The sequence below is a fragment of the Emys orbicularis genome, chromosome 16 (genome assembly GCF_028017835.1).
Source record: "Emys orbicularis isolate rEmyOrb1 chromosome 16, rEmyOrb1.hap1, whole genome shotgun sequence".
In the NCBI taxonomy this organism is placed as follows: domain Eukaryota; kingdom Metazoa; phylum Chordata; order Testudines; family Emydidae; genus Emys; species Emys orbicularis.
The window spans coordinates 8,958,829-8,979,273 of record NC_088698.1 but is presented as its reverse complement, the minus strand read 5'-3'; the positions used below and the strand labels follow the sequence as shown (position 1 = coordinate 8,979,273).

The 20,445-nt window shown below is 48.1% G+C and overlaps 1 protein-coding gene across 1 annotated transcript in view; it reads left to right on the top strand.

Moving 5' to 3' along the window:
* The first annotated feature begins 12,351 nt into the window (after window positions 1–12,351).
* TESC (tescalcin) overlaps window positions 12,352–20,445 on the top strand; it is a 30,153-nt gene continuing 22,059 nt past the window's right edge. The window contains exon 1 of the mRNA XM_065417872.1: window positions 12,352–12,629. Within this exon, the coding sequence (XP_065273944.1) occupies window positions 12,572–12,629 (58 nt within the window). The 5' untranslated portion in view covers window positions 12,352–12,571. The remainder of the gene's footprint in view (window positions 12,630–20,445) is intronic.

Genomic DNA, 20,445 nt, shown 5'->3' with positions numbered 1-20,445 from the left:
CAGAAATGTCTGGGAGGTGGACAGACACATCCACAGCAACTCTTACACGCTACTGGAGGGTGGGAGGGGGAGAAAGTCCACTCATCATTTGAACAGGATTCCCTTTAAAGCCCATCCTGCATTTTCCTTCAAAGCCAAGTGCTCCAGCGCGGCAGACCTGCACATGATGATGTCTTCCCAGCTGTGTGGTATTTTTGTCTCTAAACTTTCAGCAGTGCATCAGAGGTATTTATGTGCATTGTTCCTTTATCATGACACAGGCCAGGAGTGTTTTCTTTTCTAACAATCCCAGCTGCCCCTTGCCCTAATTCTGTCTCCCATTCCTGCTCTAATCCCATTGCACTCAACCCTAAGAGTTGTTTCTCAGTTGTATCAGAAACAGGAGGGAGACAGGATGGACTTTGAATTGCTCTCAGATTAGCCATTTGCCCAAGAATCTGATCTAGTCAATTGTATTCTTAATTCAGAATAAAACAAAACTTGCTTCCACCAAGTGTTATGAAATAACTAGTCCTCCCTTAAGAATTTGTTCCTATAGAGCCCACTTTTGGTGTGCATGCTGTCATACCAAGCTGGGAGGGGTTGCAAATGCTTTGGAGGAGATGATTAAAAGTCAAAATGATCCAGAGAAGTGGTCTGAAGTAAACAGGATCAAATTCAATATGGACAAATTCCAAGTACTCCACTTAGGAAGGAACAATCAGTTGCACACATACAAAAATGGGAAATGACTGCCTAGGAAGGAGTACTGCGGAAAGGGATCTGGGGCTCATAGTGGATCACAAGCTAAATATGAGTCAACTGCGTGACACTGTTGCAAAAAAAGCAAACATCACTCTGGGATGTCTAAGCAGGAGTGTTGTAAGCAAGACACGAGAAGTAATTCTTCTGCTCTACTCCGTGCTGATTAGGCCTCAACTGCAGTATTGTGGCCAGTTCTGGGCACCGCATTTCAGAAAGGATGTGGACAAATTGGAAAGAGTCCAGAGAAGAGCAACAAAAATGATTAAAGGTCTAGAAAACATGACCTAGGAGGAGAGAGTGAAAAAATTGGGTTTGTTTAGTCTGGAGAAGACTGAGAGGGGACATAACAGTTTTTAAGTACATAAAAAGTTGTTACAAGGAGGAGGGAGAAAAAATGTTCTCCTTAACCTCTGAGGATAGGACAGGAAGCAATGGGCTTAAATTGAAGCAAGGGAGGTTTAGGTTGGACCTTAGGAAAAACTTCCTGTCAGGGTGGTTAAGCACTGGAATAAATTACCTAGGCCTAGATTGTGGAATCTCCGTCATTGGGGATTTTGAAGAGCAGGTTAGACAAACACCTGTCGGAGCTGGTCTAGATAATTCTTAGTGCTGCCACGAGTGCAGGGGACTGGACTAAATGACCTCTTGAGGTCCCTTCCAGTCCTACGATTCTATGGATTGGGAGGGGGTTTAATGCCCCAGCCTTTGTACAGTTCCCTAAGGAGTACTCTTATTATTTGCCATGCCTTAGGGCAGGGGTTCTCAGACTTCACTGCCCCGCGACCCCCTTCTGACAACAAAAATTACTACACGACCCCAGGATCGAAGCCTGAGCCCACCCAAGCCCAGCTGCCCCGGGGAGGGGGGGGGCAATGCCGAAGCCCTGTGACTTAGCTGGAAGGTAGTGTACTAGATCCCCAGCAATGCCATGCTCTGATGCTAGGGGATGCCATGGCAGTGAGGGGAGCTACTCACACTCCCTCTACACCCCCACCCAGACAGTCTGTTTAGGTCTGTCACGTTCAAAAGCGTGGTTTTATACTCATGGTCTAGTTTAGCAGTTGTAACCCTATACAAATCCTTAAATGCATCTTAACAACCAGGGGAGCTTGGCTTGCCGTCTAGCTCAGGACACAGGTTGGGAGGATCTTTTAAAGTTTATTTAACAGTGACGGAGTGACGGCATTTGAACAAGGATTCCCCTTGTTAGCAGGCTGAACGCAGTTGTTTGTTCTGTGCGCTACCCCAAAAATCTACAAGATTAATGTTAAAAGGACACAATCAACTGGAAATTTAGCCAGTTTCAAAAAGTAGCTTTACAGTAGTTTCAGGAAATTTCCATTACTTGCATCTGAAGAAGTGAGGTTCTTACCCAGGAAAGCTTATGCTCCCAATACTTCTGTTAGTCTTAAAGGTGCCACAGGACCCTCTGTTGCTTTTTACAGATTCAGACTAACACGGCTACCCCTCTGATACTTTTTCAAATGTGTTTCTCTCCTGTTTGTGAGACCCACACAAACACCTGGAGAATCTGCTCAGAGAGGGGAATCCTGAAACTGACTAGATACAAAGTGCTGTCCTCAAATGCACACCTTGAAACATACGTATTTTTCCTTCTAATCACATGACACTGATCTTAGAGGCTACATAATAGCTACATCTTTTCCCACAGAAGGCACAGTCTGTCTCTGGATGGTGGGAGTTGCACAATGTTCTACTGTAGGGGGAAAGCGATCACTGTATTTTTGTACTCAGCGGTGGAAGAAGATGGATGAATGGATGTGGCATAGCACAATCCCCTGGAGCATTGACAATGCTGAGTTACGTACCTCCCTAAATTGGTTGAGATCTTGATCTAGGCAGAGCAGCCTAGAGCATGTGTACTCACCAGAAAACAGCAATCACCCCCAGCCCTGTTCAAAGGCAGCTGGTTTGTGTGTCTGGGGCAGAGGTGAGTAGTAAATATTTGTGCATGGCTATTTAAAGTTTATTCTTTTCATTGGATGTATTTAGTGCTGGGAAATGTTGCCAGACTCACAAACCTGGAGACTGAAGCCCTCTCTCTCATCCACAGAGCAGGTGGAGCATAGGCAGAGCTTGATTTCCCCAAGTGCTGGACTCATCCCAGCCCATCAGCTATGACCTGGGGATGTCACCAAAAGACTGAATGACCTATCAACAATGGTACCACCAGTTGATGAGACACAGGTGCCAGGCTCCTGGGAAATGGATTTACAATACCAGCACCTTTCACAGAGACCACCAAATAGCCATCACACAATGACTTTTATTAACTACTGCCCTGGGCCTGAGCAGCCGAGCAGTCTCCCTTCCCCATTAACCACCCAGTGCCCCTTCTACTTCTCATGGGAATTCTGGTTGCCCTGACTCTGGCAGGGATCTGGGTCTGTTTGGGGGAACCATGATTGTCATCTAGGGAAATGCCTTTCATTTTTTCATCACTTACCTGACAAGGTAGTAATCTCTCTGTATCTGTCCAGCACCTAATACAACGAGGCCTTGACTTCCATGCACCATTGTACTATAAATATGTTTTGTTGATATACAGCCTCTTTATTTACTAACAGCAGAAAGGATAGGGTGTCTGTTCAGCAGCAGCTAATTTTTACACATTAGAGCTGCCAGCTAGGAGATACAGCTGTTGATGACACACAAGGCAGTGCGCAGCAAGCATGTAAAGAGATGAGATAAGGGAGCAACCGAAAAGAAGAAACAGTGTGAAGTCCGTGGTTGCCTGACCGTGCTGAAAAAGGATGTGGAATTGCTTATGCTTGATAGTCAAGTGAGACAGCATCGTAGTTTTATTGCTGTGGTGTCTAAACACCAGCAGACAAGCAACCACTAAATGCTGCTGCTTAGACAAGTTGTTTTGGGTTTTTTTTTTCAAAGAAAACTGTCATACTTCAGCAATGGAAGTTCCTTTGCAGAGAGGTTTCAATATGTGCCTGTATAATTTATCCTTTCTGGTGTTTGCTTTAAGGTTTTTTTGCTATCATAAGCAACATGGGGTTCAAAAAGATGTGGCTAATTTTGTTATAAAATTAATAATGGGGTGTTATGCAGGCAAAAGATTCAGAAATCAAATCTCATCTTCAGGGCATAAACTGATCAAGGGAGGAATCACAAGTGGCTAATTAATATATATTATAGAACTGTGAAAGGAAGGATGGGTTGGTGGCCTTTGTGGAGAAGGTGGAACACACCTGTATTTTAATGAAAATAGTGACAGTTCCCCACTCACTTTTGTATTGTTACCTCCTTGATATAAAGGGGTTTACTCTCTTTCCAGATACAGAAGAATAAGCAATGAAGTGACCGTGTGAGCCAGGAAGACATGTCAGGGTTGGTATGAATGGACTGTCAACATGTGAATGGAGCTACCTTGGCGGTAAAATAGTGGACCTGTCATTGGCCGTCCAACATTTAACAAGTGCTAACCACGGGGACTGTTGAGATGTGGATGGGCAAGTTACTTGTGTGACCCAGGAGGGGAGTGGACGTGAAACCCAAGATGGGGGGCAGTACATGTGCAAGGAGTGTGCCTGGCACTTGAAACAAAGAACTGAGGTATGAGCAGTCTTCTCTCCTCTGGAGGGTGAGTCTGTCCCCAATGATTGGGAAAGGCAGCGAGGTTTTCTGCAACAAGAGTTCACTCTTCCTTCCAACAGGGCCGCCCAGAGGGGGGGGGGGGCAAGTGGGGCAATTTGCCCCGGGCCCCGGCCCGGCGGCAGTCCGGGTCTTCAGCGGCATTTCGGCGGCGGGTCCTTCAGTGCTGCCGAAGACCCGGATCGACTGAAGGGCCCCCCACCGCCGAAATGCTGCCGAAGACCCAGACCGCCACCGGGTGAGTACAAGCGCCGCAGCTTCCCCGCTTTGCCCCAGGCCCCCTGAATCCTCTGGGCGGCCCTGCCTTCCAGGCCAGGGCAAAGCAGAGCCTGCACAACTGAACAAGCAGAAGTGCCTGTGTTAAGTGAGACATGCATGTAGTCTTTGCTTTACCACTCCAACCTAATGTCCCTATCCCCATATTTCAGCTGGCTAATCAATAATGTCCAGTTTGGAAAAGGCTGCCCTGTCACCGCAAACCCCTGCCACTTGCAGCGCTCCCACACCAGAGAAGTCTTCAACAGCGGTTCAAGTTCTTCTGGACCTACTGAAGGAGCCACAGTGAGAAACAGGTGCTGAAGCCAGGGACCCAGTCTTGGAGTAGCAAAGTAACAGGGCTTGCCCTGGCAAAACGCGAAGGCCCAGGGCTGAGCACGAGGAAGGGACTGCATAACAGTCAGAGGCCTACCACACCCTGTGGCGCCTCTGCCAGCCTTCCTTCGGATATTGGACACTCCAAGAGGCAGCAGGATACTGGACATAGAGGGTGTCTCAGTCCTGGTCAAGCTCCGCCTTGTTGGACATGCCCCACGCTGCTGTGTTTGGACCCACATGCTGGGCCTTGTGCTTGTACGCTCCCCCTTGCCTGCGCAGGCTTCAGTCGCAGTCTCCGGCCACACTGGCATGCTTCCTGGGCACAGACTGTCTGGTACCTCACCCTTGAAAGTGGGGGCCCCACAGCCTAGCTGCCTCTGCCCCTGTACCCTCTGACTACTGCTGACACCCCAGTAGCTTAAGGGCACACTTTCCCAGAGCTCCAGTCTCATGAGCACTCTGGTTTACAGTTTATCCCTTCAGTGACACCTCATAGTTGAAGCAAATAGTCACAGACTTTATGGAGGGACTACTGTCACAATCACTCTGCACTTTAGACAGCAGACAATACACCGATCCATGCAAGGTAAGAAACCCCTGCAGGTAAGTCCCTGCCTCAGTTGCTTCATCTTTTTGACACATTCTTTGGGGTTTGGTCAGAGTCCTCCAAGGAGTCCAAGAACCTTTCTCTCCCCAGTCTCCTCCGGAGCACGGAGTCTCCTCTCCGACTCCTGTAGTCAGCATCCTTCAGCTCAGCTGGTCAGATAGCCAGAAAGGTCCCTTCTGCCTTATTCAACCTGCTCCAGACTTCTCACCCTCAAGGGCTGTTCAGAGTCACAGACTGTGTTCCCAGGCTGGGGATTTTCCACTCCTCTGAAGAGCTGGAGCCTCCTGGTTTCACCTAGATTGTCGCTCTGCAGCTTGTTCATTGTTCTGCCAGGTCCTGGGGGCCTATTCCCTTGTTGCTGATAGTACTTAATATCTGCCTCATTCAAAGGCAAAAGTTCAGGCCTGGCTCCTCACCAGGGGTTGCTGGAAATAATTTAACTCTTTGAGACCGAGAAGGTAGCAATCCAACTGTGAGTGGGGGAACTGAGTCGTACAATTTTAATAAAAGTACAGAAATTTCCCACATTCCCCATGTCAGGATCCTGGCCTGATCTGGTATAGCAAATACCTAAATAACCAGCCATCCCAGCTCCCAGTCACTCACACCAAGAAGCATCATCATCTCTTGTTACCCTTAGGTGACCACCATTTTAGATTGCATAGTGAAGTTGGCCATGGTCATTGGAAGAAGGGAAAATTCTCTCTTCTCCCCCAACTACATTCATGCATTCTTGTAAAGAAACAGGTTTCTGGACTTCCCCTCCCCCTACACCTTTCTGATTAATATTTGGTGTCCTCCGATTCCATAAATGAAAGTGCCTTTCAAACCTAGAATCTGAGTCCAAATAGTCTTGTTTTCAAGTTTTGTCAGTGTCAAGCTGTCCTGCAGTGGTTCAAGAGGGTGAGTACCAAACTCTGGGCAGACTGATAAGAATCAGGGCACAAACCCCAAACTGGCTGTGAGTTCTAGATGTAGATTTTACTAACCAAATATCAAGCGTAAACTCCTCGACCCTATAACAGCTTTGGAGTACTAGACAGTCCCCTTGGGTACTCTGAATTCTATCTTCCCACCCAGGTAAGCCTGCCTTTGTGAGAGATAATCCCTTGCACCAACCATCACAGCAATATTCAGGTTACTCCCCGTCCCAATGGACCAGTCACTTACCCCAGGTCAAGTATCAGGGGGTAGCCGTGTTAGTCTGTATCTACAAAAACAACAAGGAGTCTGGTGGCACCTTAAAGACTAACCGGTGTAATTGACCCCAGATCTAAGGTACACCTTAGATCTCACACCAAAGGCAACACTTGTAGCCAATCCTATAATAAACTATCTACAGATTTATTACTAGGAAAAGGAACTAGGAGAGTTGACAAGGTTATAGCACGTAAACACACGTACACAAATGAGTTCCAATCTTAAGTTTCCAAAGTAATAGATATTTCTATGATAAGCAAGCTCTATATGTCCTCTAGGGCTAATGCAGGCTAAGCACTGGGGATCTTTTGGTTATGCCTAGTAACCCTTGCCCCATGGAGTCCAAGCAGCATAAAGAGAGAGTTCCTCCTTGTTAGGGGTTTTTATTCCCTTCCCCCTTCTGTGTTGAGCTGCAAACTCTGCTGATAAGAGGAATTCACTTGCAATTCTCATCTGCATGGGGGAGGGGCAGAAAAGTAAACCACAAAGTCTTTTGTCCTCTGCAGTGTTCCACTCTAGTCCATCTAGTGTCGATGGGACTTCCTCAGCAGTCAGGATGTAACGCCTTCTGTTGGAGATCACGTGCTTTACGCTAGTTAATGTCTTTCTCCTGTCTGGTGGTTTATACAGTCACAGAGGCTTGCAATGCAAACACTCAATACTCCTGGGGGAATTCTGCACCACTGCGCATGCACAGAATTTATGTCCCCCACAGATTTCTTTGCTTCCCTGCAGAAAAATGCCTTTCTGACAGGGAAGCAAAGGGAAGCCTCTTCCCCTGCATGACATCCGAGGCCATGTCAGACCCACCCCCCAGATTTCTCCCCTGGCTGAAGGAAACTCTGCAAATCCCACCCTGCCACCGCGCTTCCTGCTCCCATCGCTCCTCAGCTGCAGGGGGAGGGATCAGTGTACAGGGAGCAGCTCCCCCATCCTCCCAACCCCCATGCATCCAAACCCCCTCATACCCAGACCCTCCCACTGAGCCTCACCCCCCCACACCCAGAACCCCCCCTAACAAGCCCAACTCCCCCTGCACCTGGACCACCCTGACGAGCCACCCTGAGCCCCAACCAACTGCACCTGGATCTCCACCTGACTGATCCCCACTCCCCCAGCATCTGGACCCCCCTACTAAGTCCCCCACACCCAGACCCCCCTGCCAAGCTCTATCCCCCCCACACCTAGACTCCCCCGCTGAGCCCCAACCACCTTCACCTGGGCCCCCCTGCAGAGTCCCATTACCATTGCATCCAGACCCCCCCACACCCAGATCCCCCACACAGAACCCTCTGAACCCACACCTGGGTCCCCACACTAAACCCCTCCACACTTGGATCCCTCCTTGCTGAGCCTGCCTGCTCACACCTGGTACACCTGGCACGGAGGGGCAGGGCCCTGGGGTGTTTCTGGGGCAGGCCCAGTCCTTGTGCTATGTCAGGGTTGGGTGCAGCCTCACTGCTGAGTTCATGTGCCAGGGGGGAGCTGCACAGTGCTCTCCCTCCTCTGTGCAGCCAGTGGCCTGTGCTCCCCAATGCCATGCTGGAACCTCCACATTTATTTGACAAAATAAAATTTGCAGAATTTTAAAATATTGTGTGCAGAATTTTTAATTTTTTGGTGCAGCATTCCCGCTGGAGTAACTCAAATATTACCTTAGCGTATGGGGTACAGATTTATACACGAGATTAATGCAGGCTGCAATTTACAAGCATTCTACAAAGTCTAAACACATTCCAATTCTTTTTTTTTTTAACAATACTGACAGAGGTGAGCCACACTGACTTCAACTATGTGTCTGCCAATGTTCAGGTGACACGGGGGACCGTGGCCTGAGCTGGCACCTGGCCTGCCAGCATCACAGGCATGACTCACTTGCTCAAAAATACCCAGCAAGCTGACATTAAAGAGGTGATTGTAACTAGGTGCTGTAAGAAAGCAGACCAAACCTGCTTAGTGTAGTAAGGTCTTTGTAATACAAGCCATCAGTAGGTTGTTTTAGAAAAAAAAAAAAAATGTATTAGGCATGAGGCAGCTCTAACTGCTTGTATTTTTAGAAGAGCTATTGGGCTATTTAAGTGCAATGTGCTGCAGCCCTTATCTCTGTCCCTAAGCCGGGGTTGGGTTTGTTTTGGTACGGGAAGAAACAGCAACATAACCTGGGGTGTGAGAAGGGAGAACTGTTTAACGGTTCTCCCGGCTGATAGAAAAAAAGGTGCATTCAATAAGAACCTGAAAGCAATGCTGTGAGGAATTTGCCCCCAGTCTGAGTCAGGCATTCACATAAGTGAAGCACTCGGAAGTGCATTCCAAACATTGCGTAACGATGCCCGTCTAACCCGTCTGAGCAGGGCCGGCTCTGGCTTTTTTGCAGCCCCAGGCAAAAAAGCCTCCGGCCGTGTCGTCCCCCCCCCCCCCCCGCTGCGGCCGGAGCCCCGGGGGGAGGGCGGCGAGCCCCGGCGGGGGCTCCGCTCTCCCCCCGGCGGCCGGGGGGAGGGCACCGGGGGGGAGGGCGGCCGGAGCCCTGGGAGGAGGGCGGCGAGCCCCGGCGGGGGCTCCGCTCTCCCCCCGGCGGCCAGAGCGCAGGGGGCAGGGCGGCGAGAGGGCGGGAGGAGGGCGCGGGGGGGGGGGAGGGCGGCCAGAGCGCCAGGGGGAGGGCGGCGAGCCCGGCCGTGGCCCCGCTCTCCCCGGCGGCCGGCCGGAGCGCCGCGCCGCCCCCCTCCAGGTGCCGCCCCAAGCACAAGCTTGGTGGGCTGGTGCCTGGAGCCGGCCCTGCGTCTGAGGTCGGCAAACAGTCGAGTTTTGATTTTACAGTTGTAGGTGGGACACCATGGGGCCAAATCAATTGCTCGTGTTGCTCCATTGAATTTAATCCAGCATGATTTTGATTTATGCAGGGTCATTGGTGGCATCTGATGTCACAGCTAGAATTAGTACTGAGCCGTTCCTGGCTCCCAGTCCTGGTCTTAGCGCAGGCCCCTTTTGCTGTGCAATACAACTCCGCCTCTGATTTCCCCGGCGCCATGTTTCCACATCGCCCTCATTTTATCCACATAAATCATTTTGCACAGGTGCCTTGTGCCTTAAGTCAAACTGGTCGTCATCTCCCTATCCCCACTTCTTGCAGTTTGTTCGGAGCGTAGCGAAAGTCTCCATGTGGGTCTGGGAAGAAGGCGAAGGTGCAGTGTAATCCCCAAGGGGATTTGGGATTTTCAAAAATGTACTCCGGGTGACTTGGCAAATTTTAGAATTTGGGGCGGCAGGGAGGGTTAAACCGCTGTTGGGTTATAAACTCTGAGGTGGTCCTGCGACACTAGAGTTAGCAGAGACAGCAGTTTTCATTGATAATTTCAGTTCTACTGGGTTCATGTAATTAGATATCAATGCTAAAGGTTTTTCATATAACAGAGCAGCACAGAGCTTAAGGCTCCCACTGAAAGAAACACTAGCTAATAGACCACACTCAGGCAAAAGTCCAACCAATCAATGGGATCGTCTTAGGGGAGCATAGCAACCCCGGAGACAGGTGTGTGCCTTGGGTGGCTTAATCTGCCCTTATCTCATGGCTCTTCCTGTTAATTTCTGTGGTTTTAAAGTGCAGATACGTGGGCCTTGAGCTCACCCAGGATGAGGCGTACAATAGAATGACAGGCAGAATCTGGCCATGTCTCATCTCCTTACACATAATCGCCCAGCAAAAGACAAAGGATCTGATTCTCATTGACACTGAGCATGCCTAGTGCTGTGACGGTCCCTTTACATTGATGCAAAGGAGTCTTAGCATCAAGGAGAATCAGGCCTCAAGGAAGCCTGAACCAATAGCGCTGAGCAGGGTAAACTGCCTCTCGTTTATCTCTCTGGGGTATTGTCACATTCTGGCCGGACGCTCACCAAGCTATTGTGTTTGGGTCTCACAAGCTGGACCTATATACTTCTAAACTTCCTGAGGCTGAGCGGCGCCCAAGCCCTGCCTCTGGTCTCAACACACACTCTCTTGGGGTATGGCTCGTCTGTCTAGCATCCTCTTTCTGACAACTACAACCCCCACAGTCCAGCTGCCGCAGCCCCCAGGACCAGTGCTAACCCCCACGACATGCAAGTTGCTTAACTATCCCCTTCCCCTGAGCTCCAACCTTGTGGGCGCTCTGGATTACAGTTTACCTTTCCGGGGACACGGAATAGTTGAAACACATAGTACACAGGCTTTGCAGGAGGAATTCTAAATCATTACTTTTTACTTTAGACAGCACAAGAGAGATACAGGTCCAGACAAAACAATAAAACACCTACACACCCTTCCCTGCCTCAGTTTCCTCACCACTCTGGACATTCTTCAGGTCAGTGCCTTCCGCGCACGGTGTCTTCTCTCTCTTCTGTATTCAGGCTTCTGGTTTCTTTTCTCACTCTCCAAAATGGCCAATGGCCCAACGGGAATTTTTTTTTAAAATAACCTTAGGTGACCCCCCGATCAGCCTCCTGATCGAAGTCCCCCACGACATGATCCTTCCTTATTTACCAGCCTGGTTTTCCTGGGAAGTAACCAACTCTTTGTGCCAAGGTGCATCCATGTGAATAGATGGCCATCAAGGTTTAACAGCCTTCCATCGTGAGCTCTGTCTCACTGCCCCCTGGGAATTCCAGTCCAACATGGAGGTAAAAAGACCACAGAGAAAGCTCATGTTAAAAAATGGAGTTTGACGTTTGACACCGAGTGCTCATGATCTCTGACAGAATTAATATGTTGTGCAAAGACAGATTATCACAGCTGTTACCACTGAAACTTGACAACGGTAGATTAAGAATTCCCTCGTGTGTGGCTATTGCCCCGGAGGCCAAGAATGGTACCGTTCCTAGCCAAATCTTGGGGACATCTACACCCACCGTGACTTGTTTATTAAGGAGGGGAAATAAAGAGAAACGGTGATAAGTACTAAGAGAGCAAAACCTTTTTCTTCTTCTCTTGCAAACGGAGACGTCTGGAACCAGGTTGGTGTAATGCAGCTTTTTAATCCTTAGGGATGCCTAACTTCAGACCAGGAAAGCGTCTTTGCCTGAAGAAAGGTTGCCTTATGGTTAGAACCACAACGGAGAGGTAAATCTGACCACTAGGGACTCTGTGCCTCAGTTTACCCCATGTAAAGGGGCAATAGGAACAGTACACCTGTCCCATTGGAGTGTTGTAAGACTTGCTTAATTTAACTGCTTTGAGGTCATTGGATGTGATGTGCCATATAAGTGCAAAGTAGTATTAATAAATGTGCGTATTCCACATCCTCCCTGCAATAGTGCCTGGCCACGAGGGTGAAGGCAGAGTAATAAACTTTTCTTGTTAATATAGTTTCTTCTACTGCAGCTATAAATGCAGAAATAATAGGCTGTATTGTGGCTTTCTATTTCCAAGTGATATAGTGTGTTAACAACAGATGATCACCCTGCTGTCCTAAACCAGGTAGCTCTCAAACTTGGAGGGCTCTTGGACCCTGAGGAAGCCTGGATCTCTCTCTATATGTATGTAGCACTGTATTATAATTAGTGCCTCACACTTCCTCAAGATTTAAACTGATGCACTGTACATTCGTCCGGCTGGCACTGCTGTTAGCCAGCACCTTAAAACACTCCCTTCGCAGGGCTGCTTCCTGCTCTGCTCTCTTTGACAATTTATTATTTTATTGGTTTTGGTCAAACAACTTCCTCCCACCACCACCGCTCTTTAATATTCATCTCTGCCTCTGACCCTAGCTTGGATTAACTGGATTTTGCTTAAGCTGTTTCATCTTATTACTCTATACGTTTAAAGGGATGGGTTCCTCCCACTCTATGCCAGAAGAGATTCAAGAACTTGCTGACAAGACTGGCTGTGAGTACTGCTCTGTTTTTAGCTTCTTTATTTCCAATGTAGTATTTTTAATCATTGCGAATGGCTTTAAAGTGGATCTGGCAAGGGCTCTTTCTCGTCTAATGCATCTCCAATAGCCAGCTGTTCCGGCAAGGTTCACTAAGCGTGGGACTCGTGAAGAATGTGGTTTAACTGCATAAGTAACTTGGGACTTTAGAAAAAAGAACAGGAGTACTTGTGGCACCTTAGAGACTAACAAATTTATTAGAGCATAAGCTTTCGTGGGCTACAACCCACTTCTTCGGATGCATATAGAGATTGGGACTTTAGGTTGCTCTATGTTGTTGCAATTTACAGTGGCTTTCGAAACTAGACAAGTGATGACAGCAAGATGACAGGGCTGGTTTGAGCAGGAAGGTTTTATAAGTGAACTCAAAACACAACTCGTGTTTTCTCTGCTCTTGCTTGCTACGCAGCCCTTTTAAGGAGTGAGTTAGTTTTGAGTCTGTCTAGCCGCTGATTGTGTGACAGAAGGATTCACTAGGAGTGCTAAGCGCTGAGAAATTGAATATACAAACCTGCAGTGTTTTAATAACAACTGCTGGTCCTTCAACCTCTCTGTGTCTTGACATCCCTGGCTATAGAATGGAGATAATACCAACCTCCCAGGAGTGTTGAAACTCTGAGAATTAATGTTCGTAAACTGCGTTGCACTCCTTAGATGACGAGTAAATGGGAGCTGCTATAGCCACACATTGATTGTTCAATCATTCTGATAGCCAGTGAGACACAGCTGAGCATCTGAGGAAGGCAGAAGCGGAAACGCCTTGTGAATGTGTAATTTCTGCATAGCTCTCCTTTGCCAAGTGAGTGGTGGGAACACGATAACATGGGGTCCTGCAGGAATTGCTTCTTGGCCCTAGGCTGTTTAATGTTTTTTATCAACGCCCTGGAAGAAAACCTAAAATCATCACTGATCAAGTTTGCAGATGCCACAAAAACTGGGAGAGTGGTAAAGAATGAAGAGGACAGGTCACTGATTCAGGGATCACTTGGTGAGCTGTGCACAAACAAACAGTATACAGTTTAGTATGACTACATGGCAATGTGGACATCTAGGAACAAAGCATGTAGGCCACACTTCTATGATGGGGACCTCTGTCTTGGGGAGCAGTGACTCTGAAAAAGATGTAGGGGTTGCAGTGGATAATCAGCTGAACATGAACTCCTCAGTGCAAAGCTATGGCTAAAAGAGCTAATGCGATCCTGGGATGGATAAAGAGAGGAATCTTGAATAGGAGCCGAGAGGTTATTTTACATCTGTATTTGGCACTGGGGAGACCCCTGCTGGAATTCTGTGTCCACAATTCTGATGCCCACAATTCAAGAAGGACGTTTGATAAATTTGAGAGGGTTCAGAGAAGAGCCACAAGAATGATTAAAGGATTAGAAAACCTGCCTTATAGCGATAGACTCAAAAAGCTCAATCTGTTTAGCTTAACAAAGAGAAGGTTAAGGGATGACTTGCTTACAGTCTGTATCTGTCTACATGGGAACAAATATTTAACAATGGTCTCTTCAGTCTAGCAGAGGAAGGTATAACACAATCAAATGGCTGGAAGTTGAAGCCAGACAAATTCAGACTGGAAATAAGGTGCACATTTTAATGGTGAGCGTAATTAACCATTGGAACAATTTATCCTGGGTCATAGGGGAGTCTCCATCACTGACCACGTTTAAATCAAGACTGGATGTTTTTGTAAAAGTTCTGCTCTAGGAATTTATTCTTCGGGCAAAAGCTTTATAGAGAAAATATATTAAAAACAACAAAAGTTCCTCCACACTTGGGTGTGATCTCTGGTAAGCGTTTCCGAATTCCAACACGGGTAGGGGTCAGTCGTTCTTCAACAAGGGTGGAGGTCCCCTAAGATCCTGTCAGTTTGTTGAGTCAAAAGGAAGACTACAAGTCAGTTCAAGCCCATCCCATTATACCAAAAGCCCTTTCTTTGTTTCCTAAAAATAACAGGAGTACTTGTGGCACCTTAGAGACTAACAAATTTATTAGAGCATAAGCTTTCGTGGGCTACAACCCACTTCTTCGGATGCGGGTTGTAGCCCACGAAAGCTTATGCTCTAATAAATTTGTTAGTCTCTAAGGTGCCACAAGTACTCCTGTTATTTTTGCGGATACAGACTAACACGGCTGCTACTCTGAAACCTTTGTTTCCTAGTCTCTGGAAAACTGTGGTAATCTTCCCCCATTGAGTAAAACACAATCACACATAAACCATTCATAAGTTTAATATAACAATCCCAAAAGACAATTCATGGGGTAGCACATACGTGCTAGCCATTGCCCTGATCCTAAACCAGATCTAAACAATCTGCATTTGGGAGCTTCAAAATTCAGTTCTCGATTTCATCCCCCTCACCTAAACCTCAAGAGTTCCATTTTGGAGCTTTTTATAGAGGGACAAACTGTGACATTTGGATCTGGATTCAGATTCTGAACACGGCAATGTTGAGATCTGGGGTCTTAGTTTGAGCATGTTTCCTTTTAAAAAGTAAGTGTGTGTGTGTGTGTGTGTGTGTGTGTGTGTGTAATATTAATATCTAAAATCACATACATGCATTTTGTAATGAATACGTTTGGGGAAGGTTAACATAATAGATGTTTTCTAGATTCAGATGCTTTTTGTGTTTCTGTGCTACTCTGAACTTTTAAAAGTTGCAGTTTTGCCCTTAGTTCACTACTTGTGCTCTTAGACCTTCGTAGAATTTTTTTTAACACAAAATGTTCTTAATTAGAAACAAAACACACACCACATCCGAGAAATGGTAATAGCTCGCCATGTGAGGAAGCATTTTGTTTACAAAAAATTAGCCTCTCTGTTGCAATCAAGGCAGAAACAACAAATTAAGTAAAACCACACAGGGCCAATTAATTAAAATCAAATGAACGTGGACTAATTTAAACGGACAATTCTCCAGATTCTCACCCAGATGGTTAAGCTATTAAATTTATAACTTATAGCTAGGAAGATAACCAGTTGCATAAGAGGGGCCTGGTTAGGAGACAAATAAATTTTACTCTGATTTGGTGCATCGACAAAAGAACATACATCAGTTTTAACCTCCGTGCTTCCAAACTACCTGTTGTGGCAGGGAGCGTATGTCCAAGAAATGAACTTGCCCTTTATAGCTGGGAAGCACCTGAGACTAGAGCTATGTGATGTTTTCATCCTGAAATCATGCAGAGTCTCCTGTTGGGGGGAGGGGGGAGAGAAGGGGGGATTGTTACAAATGTGCCCAAAGCTCTGTAGGCCTGGGCTGGGTTTTGTGTCAAGGTGGTTTGAAAACAGATGAGGCAATATCATCCTGCCGTGAGAGCAGGGGACTGGACTAGGTGATCTCTCGAGGTCCCTTCCAGGCCTATGATTCTATGGTTCTACAATCAGCTGAGTTTTGGGATTGAACAAAATTGCTGCTTGTCACTCTGCTTCATAACAGAACCATGAGTGTTTGTGCCGCTCCGCCACAGGAACTGGGCCCCGGCTCACTCAGATCTGGGCTTGTTTGAAAGTAGGGTTACCAAACGTCCAGATTTTCCCGGACATGTCCGGCTTTTTGGGCTCCAAATCCCCGTCCGGGGGGAAATCCCAAAAAGCCGGACATGTCCGGGAAAATCGGGACATGCGGGGCCGGCGGTGCTGGGCGGGCCGGGGGTGCTCGGCCGGGGGCCCGGGGGCCGGGGACCGGCAGTGCTGGGCGGGCCGGGGGTGCTCGGCCGGGGGCCCGGGGGCCGGGCCGGGGACCGGCAGTGCTGGGCGGGCCGGGGGTGCTCGGCCGGGGGCCCGGGGGCCGGGCCGGGGACCGGCAGTGCTGGGCAGGCCGGGGGTACTCGGCCGGGGGCTGGCCCGGGGCCGGCACCCCAGAGCCCAAGCCGACCCAGGCTGGAGACGCCGGGGGGGCCAGACTGGGCCGCGCCTCCTCCCCCCACACCCCCCTTACCTGCTTCAGGCTTCCCGCGAATCAAATGTTCGCGGGAAGCAGGGGAGGGGGCGGAGTTGGGGCGGGGACTTTGGGGAAGGGGCGGAGTTGGGGCGGGGGTGGGGCTGGGGGCGGGGCCCCGTGGAGTGTCCTCCTTTTGGAGGCTCAAAATATGGTAACCCTATTTAAAGGAGCTGAACACAAAGCTCTGGCAGTGGAGTGGGGTGAGACTCTGTGTAACGCGCCCGCAAAGAAACCATTTGCAGGACATGCTCCTCCTGCCTCCCACCTCGAGAATCATAGCAGGTGAGTTTCTCTGCAGAGCCAGCTGGTGCTTGAGCCATTTCTGGGGATGTTCTGCTGGGGCAGCCCTGTGCCAGAAAAGGCTTTTTCGTTTTTGTTTTAAGTAAGTGATTTGTGCAGGTTTTTGATGTCACTGCGGTTTTCTCCCTTGGCGGTTGAAACCTGCTTCACTCATCCATTCTACAGTTGCAGCCTAAAGCTGCCAGCAAGAAAGCGAGAACGCATGGGTAGGTGTAATAAAAGAACTGATTGCAAGCAGCAGGTTACCATCTATGTTTGTTGGTCTGATTCATTCCGTAAAGTAGAGCTTGGGAGTGTATGAGGTTATTTTCCTTCCTTTGTAATCCTTCTGGGTCCTAGTGTGAGTTAATGAGAGCAGCACAGCGTCAATTTCACATAGATGTTACAAAAGGAATCACTACTCTGTTGTGAAACAAGTTGCCCACAATTTGAAACACTCATAGATGACTTCTTGGCTTTGATAAGCAGTCATTTGGTTTTGTTCTTGAGTTATAATGTTTTTCAGTGTATGATTTGAAAGATAGACCATGTGTGGGGCAGTTTGTACAGCGCCTAGCACAGTGGGGTCGTGGTCTGTGACTAGGATTCCTAGATGCTACCACAATACAAATAATAAATAATGTATTGGGGTGAGCTGAGAAATACTCACCATAAAACTATCCTCACAGCCTTTACGGAGGTCTTATCACAATGTTAATAAGAGTTGGTATGCCCTAGGGATTAATTATGCATGCAAACACACACACACACACACACACACACACACATGAGCTTCAACACAAATAGAAACCTAAACAATATTAACCCTCTGAAAGTGCATTGAAGTGCAATGTTCAAATACTTTAGATGAAAGATTGTAAATGCTACTGCATCCAGAAGTTAAGCAGCAATGAATTAGTTTCAGCATCAGAAATATGTTCCCCATCAATCTAGTTCTAAGAGGTTGATGTTTGGATCTACAAATCAGTAGATCCTAAATCTTCCATACTACTTCATTTTGCAAAGTGTCTTTCTTACAAATTGCATCGTAAGATGCTTTATGGCGTTGATACAATTACAGAGTTGAATAATATGTAATGGCATAGGGAGAGAGAGATGCAATGGTCCAGACAAGGGAGAAAAGCGTATTCTGGCCAGCTGAGATTTGAAATGAGAAGGAGAATCAATGCGCTAGAGAGAAGCAGGGCAGCTGTTCCAGGTGTAAGGAGCTGCAGAGGAGAAGGCTCTTGCATGCCTAGTCTGGTTGTGTGAATGGCTGGGACCTGTGCTCAATAAGAGGAGAGGTTGCAGCAAGCCCAGGATTAACTGTAGGCATTGACTGATTTTTGAGCATGCTGAAGTGTGGTAGGTGTGTCACAGGGACAAATGAAGAGACTGCACTTGCCCTGAAGAGCTTGTGTCATGTCTGCTTTGTACTGCAACAAGTAAGGGCTGTAAACAGACAAAAGGGAGAGACAACATGGTCTAGTGCAGTAGTTCTCAGACTTTTGTACTGGTGACCCCTTTCACATAGCAAGCCTCTGAGTGTGACCCCCCCTTATCAATTAAAAACAGTTTTTTAATATATTTAACACCATTATAAATGCTGGATGCAAAGCAGGGTTTGGGGTGGAGGCTGACAGCTCGCGACCCCCCCATGTAATAACTTCGCAACCCCCTGAGGGGTCCCGACCCCCAGTTTGAGAACCCCTGATCTAGGGGATAGGGCCCTGGGAGACCTAGTTTCTATTCCTGGCTCTGCCACAGACCTGCTGCGTGACCTCGAGCAAATCACCTCTCCCCTCTTTGCTTCTCTTTCACCTCCCACTCTGGCTGTCCCATCTCTCTAGAATGGGGCAGGAATTGTCTCATACGGTGCAGCTGAACCGTGCCTAGCGCAATGAACCCCTGCTCTTGACTGAGGCCTCTAGAGCAGGGGTAGGCAACCTATGGCATGCGTGCCAAAGCTGGCACGCGAGCTGATTTTCAGTGGCACTGACACTGCCCGGGTCCTGGCCACCGGTCCGGGGGGCTCTGCATTTTAAAAACCTTATTTACTTTACATACAACAATAGTTTAGTTATATATATATAGACTTAGAGAAAGAGACCTTCTAAAAACATTAATATGTATTACCGGCACGCGAAACCTTAAATCAGAGTGAATAAATGAAGACTCGGCACCCCACTGCTGAAAGGTTGCCGACCCCTGACCTAGAGGCTGCGCTAAACGGAATAACAATGGCAAGACCCAGCCTTTATTTTAAAAAGCTAAAGGCAGGTTGTGTCAGGCCAGTCTGATATGGCGTTATTTACAACCAACTCCTTTGCTATTGCAGTCACGTGACCCCAGGAGGCTTGGGGTATGTACAGTGGCTCCGACCTTCTTATCCGAGCCTCTTGTTGGGCTACAGTGAGTGACTTTGGAATGCCAGCAGCCTCCATTACATGCCTTTAAAATCAAAAGCTCCCAGCCACATTCCAGTGAGAGCCTAGATTGAGTCTCCTGCATAGGGCATTCTGCTTTGAAGCTGAGCGTGCTCATTGTGTTTGAGACGTCTCATGTAGTGATGGGCCTTGATGAAGGGCTAATTTGGCTGCATTTGAAGTGTCTGTGCTTGCAGATGGTGACCGGTGGGTCTGTTGGCCTGGTTGATAACTCTTCCCCTCTTCATCTATTAGATTAACATTTGAGAGAGAGAGAGAGGCTGGAGCCTATGGTTTTCCTCACTGTCTGAGTGCGCGTCTGATTCAAGCCTCAGTCGCACCAAAGCAGGAAGGGATGTTTGCGGAATGAGGGACTATTTCATTTTAAATCAGTCATTTAAAAAAAGTCAAAACAAATTATTGGAAAAGGGACAGTGGGCTGGATTCCATCTTGCACGGTTCAGAATGGAGCACGGCCGGACGTAGTCCAGGAGACAGGAGAGAAATATTGCAAAGCGTGGTCTCTTGTGGAGTTTTTATAGGGGTCGAGCTGCCCCTCCCTGTGGGCTCAAGTCTAACACTGACGCTGAAATGGTTGCTACTGGGCTGGGAAGAACTTAGAAATGTCATTTCTAAGGTTGAGCTGGTGGATGAGAGGCAGCACAACTAACTGCCTCATGGGGGCGGGGTGAGCTGAGTTCTCCAAGGCCAACTTGGGCTCTCATTATGGAAGCAGAGGTCAGGGTCACTGTGCAGGCAGAGTGCTGAACCCCAGATACGGCCTAGCGAGCTCCTGTTGCTCTTCCAGGTTATGTAGCAGCACGGAGACTGAAGGAGGTGGAGTCTAGCTATCCTCTGCCAGGTAGGGGGTTGCTGTGATGTGCGTAGGGACATGGCCAACACACATATGCGAGCCTCACAGTGTCATGTGTTCATGGTGGGCCTCCTGCTGCCTGAATCCATTCTCAGCGAGGCAGGGTCATGGGTAGAGAAGGGGAGGGAGAGGAGAACAGGGAGGTGTTTTAAAAGCTCCAAAATCCAATGTTGTTGTTGTTTTAAAAAACATTTCACTTGCAAACTGAGATGCTTGTGTGTCTGAGCAGAGGGTAGCAGGCGGT